Source organism: Pseudophryne corroboree, chromosome 3, assembly GCF_028390025.1.
Source record: "Pseudophryne corroboree isolate aPseCor3 chromosome 3, aPseCor3.hap2, whole genome shotgun sequence".
Classification (NCBI taxonomy): Eukaryota; Metazoa; Chordata; class Amphibia; order Anura; family Myobatrachidae; genus Pseudophryne; species Pseudophryne corroboree.
The window spans coordinates 681,371,235-681,396,351 of NC_086446.1; the positions used below are offsets into that span (position 1 = coordinate 681,371,235).

The 25,117-nt window shown below is 50.0% G+C and overlaps 1 protein-coding gene across 3 annotated transcripts in view; it reads left to right on the top strand.

The window, feature by feature from the left end:
• Positions 1 to 25,117, top strand: part of LOC135056585 (arsenite methyltransferase-like) — a 354,731-nt gene that overhangs the window by 92,433 nt on the left and 237,181 nt on the right. Inside the window, exons 1-2 of one of the 3 annotated variants that reach the window (XM_063961940.1) lie at positions 3,632 to 3,871; positions 5,198 to 5,260. The exons of 1 other annotated variant lie outside the window; for it this stretch is intronic. In XM_063961940.1, the coding sequence (XP_063818010.1) occupies positions 3,713 to 3,871; positions 5,198 to 5,260 (222 nt within the window). In that variant the 5' untranslated portion in view covers positions 3,632 to 3,712. Of the gene's footprint in view, positions 1 to 3,631; positions 3,872 to 5,197; positions 5,261 to 25,117 lie in introns of those variants that run through there. One more of the 3 variants, XM_063961941.1, reaches the window with a different exon arrangement.

The window sequence follows — 25,117 nt, forward strand, 5'->3', positions numbered from 1 at the left end:
TTCCACGGTGTGGATTCTTATAACTGGTATCACCTGCAAGTATACCCTCACACCAGAGAACACACCCGAACAAAAAGACGGCCAGAATGGCCTAAATTAGATATGATACCAATTTGTTTTTATTAAAAAACATATAGAACTCCATAAATTCATATGGTACCATACAGAAACCCCTGATGAAGTCGTTCTGACGAAACGCGTTGGGTCGAATCCGTTACGGTCTCTTATCTAGTTCATTAATACACCCTACAGAATATACACCTATAAGGGTGAGGGTGTTCTTTAAAGGCTTGAACAGAAAACCTATTGACTGTATCTGGATGTTTTTCTTTTAAGAATGTTTATATGAATGTATGGAACCTTTTATCTGTAAAAAAAATGTTCATATGAATTTATGGAATTCTATATGTTTTTTAATAAAAACAAATTGGTATCATATCTAATTTAGGCCATTCTGGCCGTCTTTTTGTTCGGGTGTGTTCTCTGGTGTGAGGGTATACTTGCAGGTGATACCAGTTATAAGAATCCACACCGTGGAAGAACAGCTACTGGAAATACTAAAATCTGAGTGTTTTAAAGTTATACCAAACGCAATTGGTTATTGTTTTTGTTTATATATATATATATATATATATGTGTGTACCGACACACACACACAGCAGACACAGTATAAGCATATATGCTCTATACATATATTGCACAGGCTGCTCCTCCTGCCTGGACTCCCCCCTCACACAATGCCCGCTTGCTTTAGCCCAGAGTGGGGAGTTCGTTGAACTTGTCGCTGGCTTGTTTTCTCTCAGCGTCCCTCCGGAAGCACAGGCAGGCAGGCAGCTGGGCTGGAGCCAGGTTTGCAGAAGGCGCTGCCAGGCCTGAATACAGAGGTCACCTGCAACAGCGTCGGGACCGCTGCGCCTCCGTACTCAGTCTCAGCTGCAGGACATGATCGCGGTGGCCGAGTGTTGGACAAGCAGGGAGACGTGCAGCAGCGGCGGCACCGCGCCAGTCACTCAGCTAACGGAGATGATCGCGGCGGGCGGGAAGTTGGAGAAGCAGCTGACAGACGGGTAGAGGTCCCTGCGTCCCCGGAAATCCGGCGCCCGGGGCGCGTGACCCCTTAGCCCCCCCTAGTTTCGGCCCTGACATGTGTATCTGGCACTGGGGGGACATGTGTATCTGGCACTGGGGGCATATCTGGCACTGCGGGGACATGTGTATCTGACACTGGGGGCATATCTGGCACTGTGGGGGCATTTCTGTATCTGGCACTGGGTGCATATCTGGCACTGGGGGGACATGTATATCTGGCACTGGGAGCATATCTGGCACTATGGGGGCATTTGTGTATCTGGCACTCTGGGGCATTTGTGTATCTGGCACTGTGGGGCAATGTATATCTGACACAGTGGGGGCATTTGTGTATCTGGCAGTGTGAGGCAATGTGTATCTGGCACTGGGGGCATCTCTGTATCTGGCACTGGGGGCATATCTGACACAGTGAGGGCATTTGTATATCTGGCACTGTGGGGCAATGTATATCTGGCACTCTGGGGGCATTTGTTTATCTGGCACAGTGAGGCAATGTATATCTGGCACTGTGGGGCAACGTGTATCTGGCACTATTGGGGTCATATGTGTATCTGCCCCTCCCCATATGTGTATCACGCTCCCATTTTCATTGGCCACGCCCCATGTGGCATTTGGTCACACCCATTTTTGGACGCGCGCGCACACAGTACCTATAAGACATTTTTTCTACTTGCACCACTGCATACAGTCCACACACTTTACATATTATCTCTACACTTCCACATGATGCCGACCATAGGCCAACATTCCTGTGTGACGGGATCATTCAGCCCACCATGAATCTCTGCAATCTAGCTGGACCAATATGCAATATATAGCACCTATTCTTGTGTATCAATGCCTGCAGTACTTTCCATATAGATTGTAAGCTTGCGAGCAGAGCCTTTCTACTACTTGCCTACCCTCCCATTTTTTTGGGTAGTCCCCTGCAGCCCCGGAAAGGTAGGTGACTCTCCCGCATCTCACGGATTCCCACCCACTTCCTAGTGAAGTGGGCAGGATGAGGATAAAATGAATACACTCTCGGCAACCGTGTGAAGGGTCAGGGCTAATCGCGTCATTTAGCCCCGCCCCTCACCCGCAAACCATGGACATTTTCTTGTCTTAGGGTGGGGTCTAATGACCTCACAGTTCTTCCCGCTCCCCAAAGAAGCCTGCTCCGTCTCCTCTCCAAGCTTCTCCCAGAGAGGAGACTAAAAAGGTAAGTATGGTCTTCCTACCTTACCCAGTCTTGTTTTATTACTAGTCTGTTCCCAATTATAAAGCGCAACGGAACATGCTGGCGCTATTAGCAACTGTTAATAATAATATGCAACAATAGTACAGATGTTTTATTGCTGATTATTGTGGTGATAGAAATCTTCTGTCGCTGTAATTTACCAATAGAAGTTCCCTGGGGCTGTTGAGAGATTGCAGCTGGCAGCAGTAAGTAGAGACATTCCTGGTCCTCCCTGCGCATCCGTGACCAGGCACACATTATCACTGCACTAGAAGCCTGCCTGTGCGCTACCTGCAACAAATTCACAAAAACAAAACAAAAAAACAACTACATTTAAAGAAACTAAACATTTTTAAATTAAATTATTTAAATGTATTTGGCAAAGTAAAAAAAAAAGTTTTATTTTACATAACAATAGTTATACTTTTATCAAACACATATGATAAGGTCCAGGGCCGGTTCTAGCCCTTGTGGCACCCTGGGCGAAAATAGGGGCGTGGCTTCAGAAAGGGGCACGGTCAGGTATGCCCCCTGTAGAGTTGTGCCCCCGTTTGAGCCACCCAGTACTGTGCCCCCGTTTGTGCCGCTTACAAAAAATAAAATAAAAAAAATTAATTAATTCTCACCATCCCCGCTCCTGATTCCCGACCGCTGCTGACCTCCGTCTCCGTCCACTGGCGCAGCTCCTCTGAATTATGGGAGAGACATCAAGACGTCTCTCCCACAGCACAGCATAGACACTAGAGGTCAATTATGACACCTAGCGTCTATGTGCTGGTCCCACAATGCAGTGCGGTGCGCGATGACGTCATCGCGCACCGCACAGCAGTGACAGCACAGCTCCAGGGGGCACCACCAGTAGTGGATCTTGGCACGGCGGCGGCACCCTCCGGAAGGCGGCGCCCCGGGCAAAAATCCTGTGTGTCCGTAGCAAGATCTGCTACTGATAAGGTCACACAGTATTGGAAAAATATATATATTTGGATATTTATCTCTACACAAGAGCATTAGTTAATTATCAAATGGTGTATTGAGATATGAATGAAAACTTAAGGATAAATTTAGTAAATCTTCTAAAACAGAGAATTTGTGATGTTGCCCATAGCAACCAATCAGATGCTGTCTACAATTTCTCTATTGCTTTGTAAATGATAGACAGCATCTGATTGGTTGCTATAGGCGATGTCACTAATTCTCTATTTCAGAAGCTTTAGTAATTTACCCCTTAAACTCTCCCTATTGGAACACGCTCATGCACCTGCTTATACTAGGGAATGAGGCGCTGCTAGCGTCGCGTGGATATAAAGCAAAGCTGTCACACAGCGTGCAACATCAAGGATTTAGCTCCGCCCCCTAGCTTCGCAATCCTGATCTTTCTGAGCCAGCGAGTCAGCCGTAGCTGTGATGGAGAGGGAAGCGGTGGCTAAGATGGCGGCGTCCGCGGACGGCCAAACTAAGTATGGGCAGTCGGTGAAAGGGCTGCTCACCGAGAAGGTCAGTACGTGCGGGGCCGACGTCATCGCGCTCACCAAGCAGGTGCTGAAAGGATCGCGCAGCTCTGAGGTGAGATACCCGCTACGGCGGAGGGATGGGCGTGGTCTGGTGGTGGGCGTGGCGTAGACGGGTTAGGGCAGGGGCTTCGTGGGTAGTTAGAATGAGTTCACAGGTAGGTAGTGGCTAAGGTACTCTCAGTGAGGTGCACCTAAAATATACATAATCACTGGAATCCAGCTGGTTATACAGTAAAGTATTAAATGGCATATACAGAAGCAGGTTACACAGGTAATATCAGTGAGAAGTATGAGACTGGTTCTCAAACTCTGGTCTGTTTACTAATCCTTGGATGGAGATAAAGTACCACCCAATCAGCTCCTGTCATGTACCAAACACAGCCTGTAAAATGGCAGCTAAGAGCTGATTGGCTGGAACTTTTCCTCTCTCCAAGGCGTAGTAAATAGACCCCTCAGTTCCCAGGACCCCAAACAGCTCACGGTTTCCAGGTCACCCAGCAGGTGCACAGGTGTAGTCATTACTCATTTCTCATTTACACATTTTAAGGTCAAGCTAATGAGTTCACTTGCTATTCTGTGAGGAGACCTGACAAATGTGCACTATTTGGGGTGCTGAGGACCAAGTTTGATAATCTATAGTTAAGCTGTGTACACACTAGCTGACAATTTGAGTGATTTGTGCGATAACGACGAGCCGTACGGACAGATCCTTCTAATGTGTGCCCACTACATCACTAGCGATGTGCTCTCCTGCCGGTCACTAGCGACATCCCCTGTCGTCTTTACATGCAGCTTAATCTGGGGATACCGCTCCCACCCCACTGTCGCTCTGTTGCTGCTAGAATTACAAAGAATATGTCAGTCATTCACATCAGTCCCTGCCCCTGTGGAGCTTACAATCTATATTCACTACCACATGGACACAGTTTTCTTTTTGTTAGAAGCCAAGTAACCGAGCAGTATGTTTTTGGAATATAGGTTGAAGCCAGAGCACCTGGAGGAAACTCATGCAAAAACATGGAGAGAGCATGCACGCTCCAAACAGATATTGCCTATGTGGGATATTGAACGTTGGGGGATATTTATGAAACCTTGTAGAGAGATAAAGGAATATATTCGTGAAACGTGGAGAAATGAGCCAGTGGAGAAGTTGTCCATGGCAACCAATCAATGTTGAGGTAACATTTATAAAGTGCATTCTATAAAATTATACGTAGCCATTGGCAGCTTCTCCACTCCACTGGCTCACTTCTCCACACTTTTCACTGCCTCATGAATAGACCCCATTGTTTGATCCATCTCCTCGTTTATACATATGTGGTCAGCAGTTGAATTATTGAATATATGAGCAATTACTTTCTCGCTTTTGTGTTTATAGCTCCTCGGCCATGCAGCCAGAAATATGGTACTGCAAGAAGATGCCATCTTACATTCTGAAGATGTAAGGAACATTTATTTAAATTGTCGTGTGTATGTGTGTTTTCTGTTCAAAGCTAACTACTGTGGGTGGGGAATATAATAGGGAGGCCAATCCCGGGATCAGCGGGATCCCGGGATTTAGGTCCAAAAACGTCCGGGATTCAATCCCGAAATTGGAAGCTCCAAACCCAGGGATTGAGCGATCAGCGTTGAGCGTCTTCAGGATGCTCAGACGCTGCCCGGCTCCCTCCTCCCGGCTCCCCAGTGCAGCGTGACGTGCAGTGACAGGTCACGCTGCGCCGTCACCCCCCGAGAGCGACGGATGTCTCCCACCGGCACGCCCCCCATTGTATGATGAGTATCGTGTGTGCGGGGCGGACACATAGGGAGTAGCCAATCCCGGGATTGACTATTTTTTTCAATCCCGATAACCGGGACTGGAAAAATGGCCCGAGACTGGCCTCCCTAGAAAAAAATATAAAAAAAATATATATATGTGTATGTGTGTGTATATATATATATATATATATATATATATATATATATATATATATATATATATATATATACCAAATAAATGGAGCACCCACCAGTCTTAGTCCTTAAATATGCACCAAATTTATTTTACTGACAGCATAATTCAGCTGCACCTTGCAGCATAATAGGGTATCTCAGGGTATCTCAAACGTTTTCGGTCCCACACAGACCATCATCAGGAGAATATCAACAGATGTCAAAAAAGCTGTCTCATCCAAATCCCAAATCATCAGGGATTTGGATGAGACAGCTTTTTTTGACATCTGTTGATATTCTCCTGATGATGGTCTGTGTGGGACCGAAAACGTTTGAGATACCCTGAGATACCCTATTATGCTGCAAGGTGCAGCTGAATTATGCTGTCAGTAAAATAAATTTGGTGCATATTTAAGGACTAAGACTGGTGAGTGCTCCATTTATTTGGTTTCTACAATTGGATGCTCGTGAGAGCCTCTGTGGATGACACCCCAGCGGATGGACTTTGATCTAAACGTGAGTGCGATATATATATATATATATATATATATATATATATATATATATATATATATATATATATTATATACATACACACAGTGGTCGAAGTGGAAATTTTGAAGTGAGGGTATGCAAAAGTCAAGGATGTAATTATGCGCGCGCGCACGCTCCAGAAAAGGGGTGTGGTCACCCAAAAAGGGGCGTGGTCACCCAAAAAGGGGCGTGCCCCGTGTAGTAGAACCCCGTATACTATCTAGTACTGGTGCCCTTATAGCACACGGTACGAGCTGAAAACGAGTTTTATGGTAAGAACTTACCCTTGTTAAAACTCTTTCTGCGAGGTACACTGGGCTCCACAAGTCTGGACAATGGGGTGTAGAGTAGGATCTTGATCCGAGGCACCAACAGGCTCAAAGCTTTGTTTGTTCCCAGAATGCACAGCGCCGCCTCCTATATCACCCCGCCTCCCAGCACAGGAGCTCTGTTTAGTTAACCAGCCCAATGCAGTAGCAGGAAAAGAGACGACAACGGTTAGTAGCCACATACACCACACTCTCACGACAAGAGAAGTGTCAGCGGCTAATGCCATATCAACCCAAAGAAGCTAAGTGCGTCAGGGTGGGCACCTTGTGGAGCCCAGTGTACCTCGCAGAAAGAGTTTTAACATAAAACTCGTTTTCTGCTGCGGGGTACACTGGGCTCCACAAGTCTGGACAATGGGGATGTCCTAAAGCAGTTCCTTATGGGAGGGGACGCACTGTAGCGGGCAAAAGAACCCGGCGTCCAAAGGAAGCATCCTGGGAAGAGGCAGTATCGAAGGCATAGAACCTTATGAACGTGTTCCCGGAGGACCACGTAGCCGCCTTGCACAATTGATCAAGGGTCGCACCACGTTGGGCTGCCCAAGAAGGTCCAACAGACCGAGTAGAATGGGCCGTAATATGAACAGGAGCTGACAGACCAGCCTTCACATAAGCATGCACAATCACCATTCTAATCCACCTGGCCAGGGTCTGCTTGTGAGCAGGCCAGCCACGTTTGTGAAATCCAAACAAAACAAAGAGAGAATCAGACTTTCGAATAGAAGCAGTTCTCTTCACATAGATACGGAGAGCCCGTACCACATCCAAAGACCGCTCTTTGGGAGACAAATCAGGAGAGACAAAAGCTGGAACCACAATCTCCTGATTAAGGTGGAACGAAGAAACCACCTTAGGTAAATATCCGTGACGAGTCCTAAGAACCGCCCGGTCACGGTGAAAAATCAGATATGGGGAACTACAAGACAAGGCACCCAAATCCGACACTCTCTTCTAGCAGAGGCAATAGCCAGCAAGAACACCACCTTAAGGGAAAGCCACTTATGGTCAGCTGAACCAAGAGGTTCAAATGGAGGCTCCTGCAACGTATCCAAAACCACCGACAAGTCCCAAGGAGCCACAGGCGGGACATAGGGAGGTTGGATACGCAACACACCCTGAGTGAAAGTATGAACATCAGGTAAAGTCGCAATTTTTCTCTGAAACCACACCGACAAGGCAGAAATATGAACCTTGAGGGAGGCCAGACGCAGGCCTAAATCTAGGCCCTGCTATAGAAAAGCCAAAAGTTTGGCTGTACTAAACTTGGAAGCGTCATAATGGTTAGATGCGCACCAAAGTAAGAATGCCAGACCCGATGGTAAATCCGAGCAGAGGCCGGTTTCCGGTCCCGCAAAACATAGTTTTAATGACCTCTTCAGAAAAACCCTTAGCTCTTAAGACGGAAGCTTCAAGAGCCACGCCGTCAAAGACAGCCGGGCTAGGTCCTGGTAGACACAGGGGCCCTGAACGAGGAGGTCTGGGCGTTGTGGAAGTAGAAGTGGACACTCTGACGATAGGCCTTGCAGGTCTGAGAACCAGTGCCGTCTGGGCCACGCCGGAGCTATGAGAAGCAGATTTCCTTTTTCTTGCTTGAACTTCCGAATTACCCTGGGCAGGAGTGACACCGGAGGATACACGTACGGTAGCCGAAACCTCCACGGCACTGCCAGCGCATCCACGAATGCTGCTTGAGGATCCCTTGCCCTTGCTCCGAAGACCGGAACCTTGTGATTGTGTCGAGACGCCATGAGATCCACATCTGGAAGACCCCACCTTTCCACGAGGAGTTGAAACACTTCTGGATGGAGGCCCCACTCGCCGGCATGCACGTCCTGACGACTGAGAAAGTCCGCTTCCCAATTCAGGACTCCCGGAATGAATATTGCCGGTAGATGGCGTTCTGCCAAACGTAGAATCCGTCAGGCTTCCTTCATTGCTAAACAGCTTCGAGTGCCGCCTTGATTTATGTAAGCCACTGTGGTGGCGTTGTCCGACTGTACTTGAACAGGACGGTTCTGAATCAAATGCTGAGCTAGGTTCAACGCATTGAAGACCGCCCGCAATTCCAGAATGTTGATCGAGAGGAGAGATTTCTCCTTGGTCCACCGACCCTGCAAGGAGTGCTGCTCCAGCACCGCGCCCCAACCTCTTAGACTGGCATCTGTCGTCAACAGGACCCAGTTGGATATCCAGAAGGGACGGCCTCTGCACAATTGTCGGTCCTGGAGCCACCAGAGCAGCGACAGACGGACCTCCGGAGTCAAAGAGATCATTTGAGACCTGATCCGGTGAGGCAGGCTGTCCCACTTGGCTAGAATCAGCTTCTGGAGGGGGCGAGAATTGAGCTTACTCCACCATGTCGAATGCTGATACCATGAGGCCCAGCACCTGCATTGCCGAATGCATCGACACTTGCGGACGAGAAAGGAAGCAACGAATCCTGTCTTGAAGTTTCAGGACTTTCTCCTGAGACGAGAACAACCTCTGGTTGTGAGTGTCCAACAGCTCTCCCAGATGCACCATGCTCTGAGCAGGGACCAGGGAGGATTTCTTCCAGTCGATGAGCCACCCGTGGGCTTGTAGAAACCGGACCGTCATATCCAGATGACGCAGGAGAAGATCTGGGGAATTTGCCAGGATTAACAAGTCGTCCAGATACGGCAGTATCCTGACCCCTTGACGGCGGAGTACCACCGTCATCACCACCATAACTTTGGTGAAGACTCGCGGAGCCGTTGTTAAACCAAAAGGTAACGCCCGAAACTGGTAATGGAGGTTGCCAATAGCGAACCTCAGGTATTGTTGATGTGACACTGCTATAGGAATATGCAGGTAAGCATCCTGTATGTCCAGGGAGACCATGTAGTCCCCAGGTTCCAAGGCCAGAACTATAGAGCGAAGGGTTTCCATACGGAACTTGGAAACCTCCACAAACTTGTTCAGTGCCTTGAGGTTGAGAATGGGCCGGGAGGACCCATTCGGTTTCGGGACTAGAAACAGCGGAGAATAGTACCCCCGGCCCCTCTGAGCAAGAGGCACCTGTACTACGACTCCTGTATCCAGGAGGGTCTGTACCACCGAATGCAGAGTGTTTGCCTTTGTCTGGTCCGACGGGACGTCTGTCTGGCAAAATCGATGAGGGGGTCGGTTTTTGAAGGCTATGGCGTAACCTCGAGTGACGACTTCCCGTACCCAGGCATCTGAAGTGGTCTTCAACCATTCCTGGGTATACCCTAGAAGCCGGCCCCACCCTGGGATCCCCCAGGGGGAGTCCCGCCCCGTCATGCGGCAGGCTTATCGGTCTTGGCTGCTGGCTGACAGGAAGCCCAGGCTCTTTTGGGCTCCAGATCCACAGACCAGGATCTCAGCCACAATATCCTGCGAGCCAGGACTGACGTAGTAAAGGCCTTGGCTGCTAGGATACCGGCATCAGAAGCCGCCTCTTTAATATAGCGAGAAGCTGTGACAATATATGACAAGCATTGTCTAGCATGGTCAGCGGAGATTTCAGTGTCACGATCTAGGTAATTCCTTATCAGTATTTATCTTCCAAATGCCTCCTGAGACTGTCCCAGTGTTCCAAGCCTGGATTCCATCTGCACTGTCTGTGTGCAGCACGCTGCATCTCATTGTCTCAAATCTCTTTACTGTGATTCTGGCAGCTTCATGGTTAAAGCTCACATTCAAGTTACAAACAATCTTTCCCTCCAAAAGCTACCATGGGCGCAGCCATGTTTTCCTAATCACATGTTACCTTTCAGCCTATCAGCTGCACTCTGCTCTCAGCCTGATTACACAGCAGCTGCAGTCTGGTCTCTGGTTAATCAGCCAGCCAATCCCTGCTTCCCAGCAGGTATAAATATCCTGTTCCTGGGGTGGAAAGATGTCAGTGCTTCAATTGTCTTCAGTGATTCCAGTGTGCAGTTCTCCCATGGACTTTCTCTGCAGTACAGCCTGACTCCCTGGTGATTACACTCTGCAGTGTAACCCGACACTCCAGTGATTAACCCTCTACAGTCTACCCTGATTCACCTGTGTCTGAACTCCGGCTTTCCAGCAGCCATTCTCGAGCGATCCCCAGCATCACTTCATGCTTCACCTGTGCTTCTAAGTACAATAGTGCATTTCTATCTGCGAACCCCAGCTTCACTCAAAGCTTACCAACGATCCCAAAGTAACCATCGGTGTTCCGTCATCGATTCCAAGTCACCATCGGTGTTCCGTCATCGATCCCAAGTATTTCTCTGAACTGTGTTTCCTATTACCAGTACCAAGTCATCAGTATTCCTCTGAACTGTGTTTAATAAAACCTTTGAACTTTCCCTTGTTGTCGTGGTCACGCCTTCGGGCATTTGTTCTAAAGGTTCCCTGCATGTCCAAGAACCCTGTACTGCCTCCCAGGTACACATATATACCTCAGCCCCTACAACTGAGGCTTCCCCCTGGTCAGCACCAGCCCTCAGTTGTGACATTCAGCTTCTAACTCCAAGGCCCATGCTTCAATAGCCTCTGCCCCCTTGTAGCTGCAATAGTGGGCCTTTGTGCAGCACCCGTGAGGGTGTAAATCGCTTTTAGATAACCCTCCACACGCTTATCCGTAGGCTCTTTTAGAGACGTGACGGTAGTGACAGGTAGAGCTGAGGAATCCACCATCCTAGCCACATGTGAGTCTACTGGAGGAGGCGTTTCCCAATTCTTAGACAGCTCTGGCGCGAGGGGATAGCGAGTCAGCATCTTCTTTTGAGGCACAAACTTCGTACCCGGGCTTTGCCAGGGTTCCTGACGTATATCCACTAGGTGGTCAGAGTGAGGTAAAACATGTTTAATCACCTTCTGACGCTTGAACTTATCTGGTTTCTTAGGAGGAACGGATGGCTCGGGATCATCCGTAATCTGCAGAATTAACTTAATAGCCTCCAAAAGATCAGGAACATCCACATGTGAACTACCCTCCCCATCAGCCGTATCTGAGTCAGAACCTGTGGGGTCAGTGTATGTGCTGTCTTCATCAGACGAGGTGTCAGTGACAGCAGTGGATTGTGAGGAGACGAGCGCTCGCTTAGAGGACCTCTTGGACTTAGGCGAGCGATGGTCAGACTTTTTAGTAGTCAGGGACTGGTTCAACTTCTTTAATTGAGCAGATAAATCGTCCGCCCACGGCGGGTTAGCTGCAGGGACCACATACGGTTGTACCGGCATTGGGGTCCCATTGGGGGTGTTAGTTTATGAACTAGCGTATGCAGAAGCGTGGAAAAAGTGGCCCACGGAGGGTCAGTATGTGCCTCCGTTGCCACGGTCCCACTGGGGGACAAGGAGCCCCCAGAACCAGAGCCCACAGCTGCTATATCCTCCCCATATGTGCCTGTGGCTTCAGCAACACCAGCAGTGTGTTCCGCCCCAGAACCGTTACCCTCAGAAGCAGACATGATATAACTTGCAGTATGAGGTAACACAGTACAATTATTAGCAGCACTATATCCCTAAATCCAACCCCCTGCGCAGTGTAGTCGGCACCAGCAGAGAGATAAAGGAGAGATATGGTGACTAAATCACAGAGAAAAATACGTAATACAGTATATCTTTGTGAAAATCCTATATTAGATAACACCTGACGCACCAAGCCCCCTCAGGTTATAGAATATAGGGATAGCAAGTTGAGTGAAAGACACGAGATGGACACCACTCAGCTATCAATGCACACACAAATAGTCACAGTTTGTACAATGCAGAGGTTATTACTGACAATAATACTGCACTGGACTAGCTTACACAGCTTTTTAACAATAGATCTAACACTACACAGTAAGAAACTGGATGTATATCACAGGGTAATTGTACTATAAACCCCTGACTAAATGCACTCTCTTACTAACACTGACTAGAAAGGCAGGTAGAATACTTAAGTGTCATGTAAAGGCACAGTGCTGACAACCAGGCGGCTTTACATAGGAGGATTTGCCCAAGCAGTCCCAGGAACAGTGAGCTGAGGGATAATGGCGCCGCAGACACTGACAGGGAGTGAGGAAAAGACAGAGATGCAGCTCCAGGGCGGGAACACTTGCTGGAAATGGCACCCTGAGGGAGGGGCTTCAGGTCTAAGCCTTATCCCCCTTGCTGGCAAAACCACCGGGTACTGTGGGCGATATTATAATCGGTTTTAAGAGAAAACCTGACCTGCGCCCATGCCCTGGTGATCTAGTGGGATCGCCTGCATCCACAGTGTCCACCGCCAGCGCGCGGCCCACCTCCCACTGACCGCGCCGGATCACGATAAAGACCGGGTCCCGCTCACCACCTCCCGAAGCGCGGCCATGTGAACCTGGAGAGCCCCAGCCGTGTGTGTCTAACATGAAGAAAACCGGAGCCTCCGCTGTAGGTACCCGGCAACCATGGCTCGGGGGTGTACAGCGCCGCTGGGGAGAGCTGGAGCTGCAGCAGTGAATGTCACAAGACATTTACCACCACTGCTGCCCTTGAAGTCTTCACTTTTTACGTCATAAAAAGCTTTTCTCAGGGCTGCTTGGAGCAGCCCCTCTGTTAAGTGCCTGCTTACTGCAGCACAAACTGAGCTCCTGTGCTGGGAGGCGGGGTGATATAGGAGGCGGCGCTGTACATTCTGGGAACAGTCAAAGCTTTGAGCCTGTTGGTGCCTCGGATCAAGATCCTACTCTACACCCCATTGTCCAGACTTGTGGAGCCCAGTGTACCCCGCAGCAGAAATTCACATTATAGCACATGGGCCCTCATTCCGAGTTGTTCGCTCGCTAGCCGCTTTTCGCAGCATTACACACGCTAAGCCGCCGCCCTCTGGGAGTGTATCTTAGCTTAGCAGAATTGCGAACGAAGGATTCGCAATATTGCGAAAAGATTTTTCTGTGCAGTTTCTGAGTAGCTCGAGACTTACTCTTCCAGTGCGATCAATTCAGTGCTTGTCGTTCCTGGTTTGACGTCACAAACACACCCAGCGTTCGCCCAGACACTCCCCCGTTTCTTCAGCCACTCCCGCGTTTTTCCCAGAAACGGCAGCGTTTTTTCACACACTCCCATAAAACGGTCAGTTTCCGCCCAGAAACACCCACTTCCTGTCAATCACACTCCGATCACCAGAACGAAGAAAAAACCTTGTAATGCCGTGAGTAAAATACCAATCTCCATAGCAAATTTACTTGGCGCAGTCGCAGTGCAAACATTGCGCATGCGCAATTAGCGGAAAATCGCTGCGATGCGAAGAAAATTACCGAGCGAACAACTCGGAATGAGGGCCATGGTACGATCAGAAATTCTCATTATAGCACACGGTACGAGCCGACATTCACATTGTAGCACACTGAGCCGACATTCACATTGTAGCACACTGAATGAGCCGACATTCACCTTGTAGCACAGTGAATGAGCCGACATTCACCTTGTAGCACACTGAATGAGCTGAAATTGTGACAGCAAGGACAGGGAGGGAGAGTGTCGACAGGGAGGGAGAGTGTCGACAGGGAGAGGGACGACAGGGAGAGTGACGACAGCAGGGGAACATTACCTAATTTGTTGCTGGCAGCAGTGAGCGGTGGGCTGCTGGCGACGTCGGGCGGGTAATGGCTGGCGCCAGGCGGCTGGTGGCTCGTGGCTGGCGGCGGCCGGCTGGTGAGCGGCTGTGAGTTAATACAGCGCTCTACACGGCCGCCGCGCAGGGACGGGAAGCACCATGTGCAGCAGGATGGCCACTTCCCTTGCCTCCTGCTGCACTTTCTGGGCTCATTTCCGGGTCAGTGGAACAGCGGCACTCCGGGTCTTTTATCCAAGAAAATGTATTAAATAAGTCACAAAGTCATACCAACGTTTCGGGGCCCGTAGCCCCTTTGTCAAGGTGTGTACACCTTGACAAAGGGGCTACGGGCCCCAAAACATTGGTATGACTTTGTGACTTATTTAATACATTTTCGTCATACCAACGATTCGGGACCCGTAGCCCCTTTGTCAAGGTGTGTACACCTTGACAAAGGGGCTACAGGCCCCGAAACATTGGTGTGACTTATTTAATACATTTTCTCTAACGTCCTAGTGGATGCTGGGGACTCCGTAAGGACCATGGGGAATAGACGGGCTCCGCAGGAGACATGGGCACTTTAAGAAAGAATTTAGATTCTGGTGTGCTCTGGCTCCTCCGTCTATGTCCCTCCTCCAGACCTCAGTTTGAATCTGTGCCCGGACGAGCTGGGTGCTGTTTAGTGAGCACTCCTGAGCTTGCTGTCAGAAAGTATTTTGTAAGGTTTTTTTATTTTCAAGGAGCTCTGCTGGCAACAGACTCCCTGCATCATGGGACAGAGGGGAGAGAAGCAGCCCTACTCTCTGAAGATAGGTCCTGCTTCTTAGGCTACTGGACACCATTAGCTCCAGAGGGATCGTACACAGGATCTCACCCTCGTCGTCCGATCCCAGAGCCGCGCCGCCGTCCCCCTCGCAGAGCCGGAAGACAGAAGCCGGGTGAGTATGAGAAGCAAAGAAGACTTCGAAATCGGTGGCAGAAGACTCCGTACTTCACATGAGGTAACGCACAGCACTGCAGCTGTGCGCCATTGCTCCATACACACCTCACATACTCCGGTCACTGTAAGGGTGCAGGGCGCATGATGGGGCGCCCTGGGCAGCATATGGACCTCTGTTGGCAAAAGTAAGCATATATACAGTTGGGCACTGTATATATTTATGAGCCCCCGCCAAAAAGATATGTATTTTAGCGGGATAGAAGCCCGCCGTCGAGGGGGCGGGGCTTCTCCCTCAGCACTCACCAGCGCCATTTTTTCTCCACAGCTCCACTGAGAAGAAGCGCCCCAGGCTCTCCCCTGCAGATCACGGTAGAAAAAGGGTAAAAAGAGAGGGGGGGGGGCACATAATTAGGCGCTAAAAACAAATATAGCAGCTACTGGGTTAACATTAAGTTACTGTGTTATTCCTGGATTAATAGCGCTGGGGTGTGTGCTGGCATACTCTCTCTCTCTGTCTCCCCAAAGGGCCTTGTGGGGGAACTGTCTTCAAAAAGGGCATTCCCTGTGTGTGTGTGTGGTGTCGGTACGCTTGTGTCGACATGTCTGATGAGGAAGGCTATGTGGAAGCAGAGCGGGATCAAATGAATGTGGTGTCTCCGCCGACGGCGCCGACACCTGATTGGATGGATATGTGGAAGGTTTTAAATGATAATGTTAATTCCTTGCATAAAAGGTTAGACAAAGCTGAAGCCTCAGGACAGTCAGGGTCCCAACCCATGCCTGATCCTATGTCGCAGAGGCCAACAGGGTCTCAGAAGCGCCCACTATCCCAAATTATTGACACGGATACCGACATGGATTCTGACTCCAGTGTCGATTACGATGATGCAAAGTTACAGCCAAAATTGGCTAAATCTATCCGTTATATGATTATAGCTATTAAGGATGTGTTGCACATCACAGAGGAAACCCCAGTCCCTGACAGGAGGGTTCATATGTATGGGGAAAAGAAGCCGCAGGTAACTTTTCCCCCCTCACACGAGCTCAATGGGGTATATTTACTAAGGTCCCGATTTTGACCGAGATGCCGTTTTTTCTTCAAAGTGTCATCTCGGTAATTTACTAAGCAAAAATCACGGCAGTGATGAGGGCATTCGTAATTTCTCTGACGTCCTAGTGGATGCTGGGAACTCCGTAAGGACCATGGGGAATAGCGGCTCCGCAGGAGACTGGGCACAAAAGTAAAGCTTTAGGACTACCTGGTGTGCACTGGCTCCTCCCCCTATGACCCTCCTCCAAGCCTCAGTTAGATTTTTGTGCCCGACCGAGCAGGGTGCAATCTAGGGGGCTCTCCTGAGCTTCTTAGAAAAAGTTAGTTTTAGGTTTCTTATTTTCAGTGAGACCTGCTGGCAACAGGCTCACTGCATCGAGGGACTAAAGGTGCATACACACGGAGAGATTTTGGCTATGAGAGATTTTGACTAACTTTTCCCTTGAACTGGCAGTAGGAGATTTTGACTAACTTTACCAGAGATTTTGTCTAACTATGCAAGAGATTTTGGCTATGGGAGATTTTGACTATCTCATTTAAATAAGGGGATGAGTGTCATATATAGGATGAATTTACAGGGTGGCTGGTATTTAAATAGCTAAAAGTTAAAAAAAAAAATTTGCGTGGGGTCCCCCCTCCTATGTAAAACCAGCCTCGGGCTCTTTGAGCCAGTCCTGGTTGTTAAAATACAGAGGAAAAAATGAGTAGGGTTCCCCCATATTTAGACAACCAGCACCGGGCTCTGCGTCCGGTCCTGGTTTAAAAAATACGGGGGACAAAAGACATAGGGGTCCCCTGTATTTTTAAAACCAGCACCGGGCTCCACTAGCCAGGGAGATAATGCCACAGCCGGGGGACACTTTTATATTGGTCCCTGCGGCCGTGCCATTACCCCCCCAACTAGTCACCCCTGGCCGGGGTACACTGGGGTGAGGACCCCTTAAATCAAGGGGTCCCCCACTCCAGCCACCCAAGGGCCAGGGGTGAAGCCCGAGGCTGTCCCCCCCCCATCCGTGGGCCGGTGGATGGGAGGCTGATAGCCTTTCAATAGTAATATTGTTCTTTACAGGAGGCCTATAGGTCCCAGCAAGCCTGCCCCAGCATGCTGGCACTTGGAGAACCACAAGTGCCAGCATGCCCGGACATAAAGGGCCCGCTGGCACCTGTAGTCCACCTGTAAAGAAAATATAAAAAAAAAAACACAACACATTCTTTTAAAAATCCTTTATTAAACTGGGTCTTCACCTGGGGGCGGCGGCCTTTAAGCTCTTTTGCATGGCCGCCGCCTTCCCAGGGCTTCCGGCGTCTTCACCTGGGGGGGCGCCACCTCCCCAGGGCTTCTGGGGTCTTGCTCCGGCGTCTTCACCTGGTGGGCGGCGGCTGCTAAGCTCTTTTGCATAGCCGCCGCCCATCCAGGACTTCCACGGCGTCTTCAGGAGCTCTTCTCCGCTCCTCCTCCGCCGTCGGACTGAAAGCCGCTGCCTCGCGCTGACTTATATAAGTCAGCGGGAGGGGGCGGGGCGATGACGCGGCGAGCCGTGATTGGCTCGCGGCGGCCATCTTGAATTTCAAAAATGACGCTGAGGCGCCATTTTTGAAACTGGTACCGCTCCGCTGCCAAACTCTGCAAGAGAAAGGTAAATTTCCGCCGCCCGCACCGCTGCCGCAACGCACCGCCGCCGCCCACACCGCCACCCGCACCGCCGCCGCCCGCACCGCCGCCGCAACCCGCCGCCGCCCACACCGCCACCGCAACCCGCCGCCGCCCGCACCGCCGCCACAACCCGCCGCCGCCCGCACCACCGCCGCCTGCAACATCGCTATCGCTGGGAAAAATCGCTGGCCTCTAGCGATTTTAACTAACTTTACCAGCGACATAGCCAAAATTGACTTGCCGGCACTGACTATTTTTCCCAGCGATAGCGACTTAGCGGGGACGCGCATCGCTATCGCTGCCTGTATACACACGGAGCGATCTGCACTAACTTTCTGAGCGATTTTGACTATATAGTCAAAATCGCTCAGTTATATCGCTCCGTGTGTATGCACCTTAAGGGGAGAAGAAGCGAACCTGCCTGCTTGCAGCCAGCTTGGGCTTCTTAGGCTACTGGATACCATTAGCTCCAGAGGGACCGAACACAGGCCCAGCCTCGGAGTCCGGCCCCAGAGCCGCGCCGCCGGCCCCCTTACAGAGCCAGAAGCAAGAAGAGGTCCGGAAAATCGGCGGCAGAAGACATCAGTCTTCAACAAGGTAGCGCACAGCACTGCAGCTGTGCGCCATTGCTCCTCAGGCACACTTCACACTCCGGTCACTGAGGGTGCAGGGCGCTAGGGGGGGGAAGGCCCTGAGCAGCAATAAAAACACCTTGGCTGGCGAAAATACATCACATATAACCCCCAGGGCTATATGGATGTATTTTAACCCCTGCCAGAATACAGCAAAACGCGGGAGAAAAGTCAGCCGAGAAGGGGGCGGAGCCTATCTCCTCAGCACACTGGCGCCATTTTCCCTCACAGCTCCGCTGGAAGGACGTCTCCCTGACTCTCCCCTGCAGTCCTGCACTACAGAAAAGGGTAAAAAAGAGAGGGGGGGCACTAATTGGCGCAGTTTGATAATATCAGCAGCTATAAGGGTAAAACACATTATATAGTGGTATCCCTATATATATATATATATAGCGCTCTGGTGTGTGCTGGCATACTCTCCCTCTGTCTCCCCAAAGGGCTAGTGGGGTCCTGTCCTCTATCAGAGCATTACCTGTGTGTGTGCTGTGTGTCGGTACGATTGTGTCGACATGTTTGAGGAGGAAAATGATGTGGAGGCGGAGCAATTGCCTGTAATAGAGATGTCACCCCCTAGGGAGTCGACACCTGAGTGGATGGGCTTATGGAAGGACTTACGTGACAGTGTCAGCTCTTTACAAAAGACGGTTGATGACATGAGGCAGCCGGCTACTCAGCTTGTGCCTGTCCAGGCGTCTCAAAGGCCATCAGGGGCTCTAAAACGCCCGTTACCTCAGATGGCAGACACAGATGCCGACACGGATACTGACTCCAGTGTCGACGATGAAGAGACGAATGTGACTTCCAGTAGGGCCACACGTTACATGATTGAGGCAATGAAAAATGTTTTACATATTTCTGATAATACAAGTACCACTAAAAAGGGTATTATGTTTGGTGAGAAAAAACTGCCTGTAGTTTTTCCTGCATCTGAGGAATTAAATGAAGTGTGTGATGAAGCGTGGGTTTCCCCCGATAAAAAACTGATAATTCCTAAAAGGTTATTGGCATCATACCCTTTCCCGCCAGAGGATAGGGCACGTTGGGAAACACCCCCTAGGGTGGATAAAGCGCTCACACGCTTGTCTAAACAGGTGGCACTACCCTCTCCTGAGACGGCCGCCCTTAAGGAACCTGCTGACAGAAAGCAGGAGAATATCCTAAAATGTATATACACTCACACGGGAGTTATACTGCGACCAGCAATCGCCTCAGCCTGGATGTGCAGTGCTGGGGTGGCTTGGTCGGATTCCCTGACGGACAATATTGATACCCTAGACAGGGACAGTATATTACTGACTATAGAGCATTTGAAAGATGCATTTCTATATATGCGTGATGCACAGAGGGATATCTGCCGACTGGCATCAAGAGGAAGTGCGCTGTCCATTTCTGCCAGAAGAGGGTTATGGACGCGGCAGTGGTCAGGTGATGCGGATTCCAAAAGGCATATGGAAGTATTGCCTTATAAAGGGGAGGAGTTATTTGGGGTAGGTCTATCAGACCTGGTAGCCACGGCAACTGCTGGGAAATCCACATTTTTACCCCAGGTAGCCTCTCAACATAAGAAGACGCCGTATTGTCAGGCGCAATCCTTTCGGCCCCATAAGGGCAAGCGAGCAAAAGGCTCCTCATTTCTGCCCCGTGGCAGGGGGAGAGGAAAAAGGCTGCAGCAAACAGCCAGTTCCCAGGAACAGAAGCCCTCTCCCGCCTCTGCCAAGTCCTCAGCATGACGCTGGGGCTTTACAAGCGGACTCAGGCACGGTGGGGGCCTGTCTCAAGAATTTCAGCGCGCAGTGGGCTCACTCACAAGTGGACCCCTGGATCCTTCAGGTGGTATCTCAGGGGTACAAATTGGAATTCGAGACGTCTCCCCCTCGCCGTTTCCTAAAGTCTGCTTTACCGACGTCTCCCTCCGACAGGGAGGCGGTATTGGAAGCCATTCACAAGCTGTATTCCCAGCAGGTGATAATCAAGGTACCCCTCCTGCAACAGGGAAAGGGGTATTATTCCACGCTGTTTGTGGTACCGAAGCCGGACGGCTCGGTGAGACCTATTTTAAATCTAAAATCCTTGAACACTTACATACAGAGGTTCAAATTCAAGATGGAGTCACTCAGAGCGGTGATAACGAACCTGGAAGAAGGGGATTATATGGTGTCTCTGGACATCAAGGATGCTTACCTCCATGTCCCAATTTACCCTTCTCACCAAGGGTACCTCAGGTTTGTGGTACAGAACTGTCGCTATCAGTTTCAGACGCTGCCGTTTGGATTGTCCACGGCACCCCGGGTCTTTACCAAAGTAATGGCCGAAATGATGATACTCCTTCGAAGGAAGGGAGTTTTAGTTATCCCTTACTTGGACGATCTCCTGATAAGGGCAAGATCCAGGGAACAGTTGGAAGTCGGGGTAGCACTATCTCAGGTAGTGTTGCGGCAGCACGGTTGGATTCTCAATATTCCAAAATCGCAGCTGATCCCGACGACGCGTCTTCTATTCCTAGGGATGATCCTGGACACAGTCCAGAAAAAGGTGTTTCTCCCGGAGGAGAAAGCCAGGGAGTTATCCGAGCTAGTCAGAAACCTCCTAAAACCAGGCCAAGTCTCAGTGCATCAATGCACAAGGGTCCTGGGAAAAATGGTGGCTTCCTACGAAGCAATCCCATTCGGCAGATTCCACGCAAGAACTTCCCAGTGGGACCTGCTGGACAAATGGTCCGGATCGCATCTTCAGATGCATCAGCGGATAACCCTGTCAACAAAGACAAGGGTGTCTCTCCTGTGGTGGTTACAGAGTGCTCATCTTCTAGAGGGCCGCAGATTCGGCATTCAGGACTGGGTCCTGGTGACCACGGATGCCAGCCTGCGAGGCTGGGGAGCAGTCACACAGGGAAGGAATTTCCAGGGCTTGTGGTCAAGCCTGGAGACATCACTTCACATAAATATCCTGGAGCTAAGGGCCATTTACAATGCTCTAAGCCTAGCAAGACCGCTGCTTTAAGGTCAGCCGGTGCTGATCCAGTCGGACAACATCACGGCAGTCGCCCACGTAAACAGACAGGGCGGCACAAGAAGCAGGAGGGCAATGGCAGAAGCTGCAAGGATTCTTCGCTGGGCGGAAAATCATGTGATAGCACTGTCAGCAGTGTTCATTCCGGGAGTGGACAACTGGGAAGCAGACTTCCTCAGCAGGCACGACCTCCACCCGGGAGAGTGGGGACTTCACCCAGGAGTCTTCCACATGATTGTGAACCGTTGGGAAAAACCAAAGGTGGACATGATGGCGTCCCGCCTCAACAAAAAACTGGACAGGTATTGCGCCAGGTCAAGGGACCCTCAAGCAATAGCTGTGGACGCTCTGGTAACACCGTGGGTGTACCAGTCGGTGTATGTGTTCCCTCCTCTGCCTCTCATACCCAAGGTACTGAGAATTATAAGACGGAGAGGAGTAAGAACTATACTCGTGGCTCCGGATTGGCCAAGAAGGACTTGGTACCCGGAACTTCAAGAGATGCTCACGGAGGACCCGTGGCCTCTACCTCTAAGAAGGGACCTGCTCCAGCAAGGACCCTGTCTGTTCCAAGACTTACCGCGGCTGCGTTTGACGGCATGGCGGTTGAACGCCGGATCCTGAAGGAAAAAGGCATTCCAGATGAAGTCATCCCTACTTTGATTAAAGCCAGAAAGGATGTAACCGCAAAGCATTATCATCGCATTTGGCGTAAATATGTTGCGTGGTGCGAGGCCAGGAAGGCCCCTACAGAGGAATTTCAACTGGGTCGATTCCTGCATTTCCTGCAAACAGGAGTGTCTATGGGCCTAAAATTGGGGTCCATTAAGGTTCAAATTTCGGCCCTGTCGATTTTCTTCCAGAAAGAACTGGCTTCAGTTCCTGAAGTTCAGACGTTTGTCAAGGGGGTACTGCATATACAGCCTCCTTTTGTGCCTCCAGTGGCACCTTGGGATCTCAATGTAGTTTTGGGGTTCCTAAAATCACATTGGTTTGAACCACTCACCACTGTGGACTTAAAATATCTCACATGGAAAGTGGTAATGCTGTTGGCCTTGGCTTCGGCCAGGCGTGTGTCAGAATTGGCGGCTTTATCCTATAAAAGCCCTTACCTGATTTTTCATACGGACAGGGCAGAATTGAGGACTCGTCCTCAATTTCTCCCTAAGGTGGTTTCAGCGTTTCACCTGAACCAGCCTATTGTGGTACCTGCGGCTACTAGGGACTTGGAGGACTCCAAGTTGCTGGACGTAGTCAGGGCCCTGAAAATATATGTTTCCAGGACGGCTGGAGTCAGAAAATCTGACTCGCTGTTTATCCTGTATGCACCCAACAAGCTGGGTGCTCCTGCTTCTAAGCAGACTATTGCTCGTTGGATTTGTAGTACAATTCAGCTTGCACATTCTGTGGCAGGCCTGCCACAGCCAAAATCTGTAAAAGCCCATTCCACAAGGAAGGTGGGCTCATCTTGGGCGGCTGCCCGAGGGGTCTCGGCTTTACAACTTTGCCGAGCAGCTACTTGGTCAGGGGCAAACACGTTTGCTAAATTCTACAAATTTGATACCCTGGCTGAGGAGGACCTGGAGTTCTCTCATTCGGTGCTGCAGAGTCATCCGCACTCTCCCGCCCGTTTGGGAGCTTTGGTATAATCCCCATGGTCCTTACGGAGTTCCCAGCATCCACTAGGACGTCAGAGAAAATAAGAATTTACTTACCGATAATTCTATTTCTCGTAGTCCGTTGTGGATGCTGGGCGCCCATCCCAAGTGCGGATTGTCTGCAATACTTGTACATAGTTATTGTTAACTAAATCGGGTTATTGTTGTTGTGAGCCATCTATTCAGAGGCTCCTCTATTCTCATGCTGTTAACTGGGTTCATATCACAAGTTGTACGGTGTGATTGGTGTGGCTGGTATGAGTCTTACCCGGGATTCATGAATCGTTCCTTATTGTGTACGCTCGTCCGGGCACAGTATCCTAACTGAGGCTTGGAGGAGGGTCATAGGGGGAGGAGCCAGTGCACACCAGGTATTCCTAAAGCTTTACTTTTGTGCCCAGTCTCCTGCGGAGCCGCTATTCCCCATGGTCCTTACGGAGTTCCCAGCATCCACTACGGACTACGAGAAATAGAATTATCGGTAAGTAAATTCTTATTATTTTGGAAGTCCTAGGAAAAAATCACGAATCAATACACCATCGGTCAAATACGCCTGCAATTTGGTAGAAATCGGGAATTTACTAAAAAGTGCAAATCACAAACACTGGCGACAATAGCCAAACACTGCCGTGCAGAAATACAAATCGTAAAAAAGTGCTAAAAAAAAACAGACCTGCTTTTTTATCCCGTGTTTGGATAGGCATGCAGGGATCCATGAGATCCGTGCATGTTTATCAGTGGGAAGGGGATGGGAAAGTGTTAATTTTTTGAAAAAAAATTGCGTGGGGTCCCCTCTCCTAAGCCAAACCAGCCTCGGGCTCTCTGAGCCAGTCCTGGTTGCAAAAATATGGGGAAAAAATTGACAGGGGTTCCCCCATATTTAAACAACCAGCACCGGGCTCTGCGCCTGGTCCTGGTTCCAAAAATACGGGGGACAAAAAGCATAGGGGTCCCCCGTATTTTTGAAACCAGCACCGGGCTCCACTAGCTGGACAGATAATGCCACAGCCGGGGGTCACTTTTATACAGCGCCCTGCGGCCGTGGCATTAAATACCCAACTAGTCACCCCTGGCCGGGGTATCCTGGAGGAGTGGGAACCCCTTCAATCAAGGGGTCCCCCCCCCTCCAGCCACCCAAGGGCCAGGGGTGAAGCCCGAGGCTGTCCCCCCCATCCAATGGGCTGCGGATGGGAGGCTGATAGCCTTTGTTGTAAGTTATGAATATTGTTTTTAGTAGCAGTACTACAAGTCCCAGCAAGCCTCCCCCGCAAGCTGGTACTTGGAGAACCACAAGTACCAGCATGCGGCGGAAAACCGGGCCCGCTGGTACCTGTAGTACTACTACTAAAAAAAATACCCCAATAAAGACATAACACACACACACCTTGAAAGTATAACTTTAATGCATACATACACACCACCATATACACATACTTACCTTATGTTCACACGAGGGTCGGTCCTCTTCTCCATGTAGAATCCATGGTGTACCTGTTGAAAAAAATTCTACTCACCAAATCCAGTGTAGAGGGCTCCTCGGGTAATCCATTTGTAATCCACGTACTTGTAAAAATAAAAAAACGGACACCCGACCACGAACTGAAAGGGGCCCCATGTTTTCACATGGGACCCCTTTCCCCGAATGCCAGAAACCCCCTCTGACTTATGTCTAAGTGGGTTTCTTCAGCCAATCAGGGAGCGCCACGTTGTGGCACCCTCCTGATCGGCTGTGTGCTCCTGTACTGTCTGACAGGCGGCACACGGCAGTGTTACAATGTAGCGCCTATGTGCTCCATTATAACCAATGGTGGGAACTTTGTGGTCAGCGGTGAGGTTACTTTCGGTCACCCGCTGACCACAAAGTTCCCACCATTGGTTACAATGGAGCGCATAGGCGCTACATTGTAACACTGCCGTGTGCCGCCTGTCAGACAGTACAGGAGCACACAGCCGATCAGGAGGGTGCCACAACGTGGCGCTCCCTGATTGGCTGAAGAAACCCACTTAGACATAAGTCAGAGG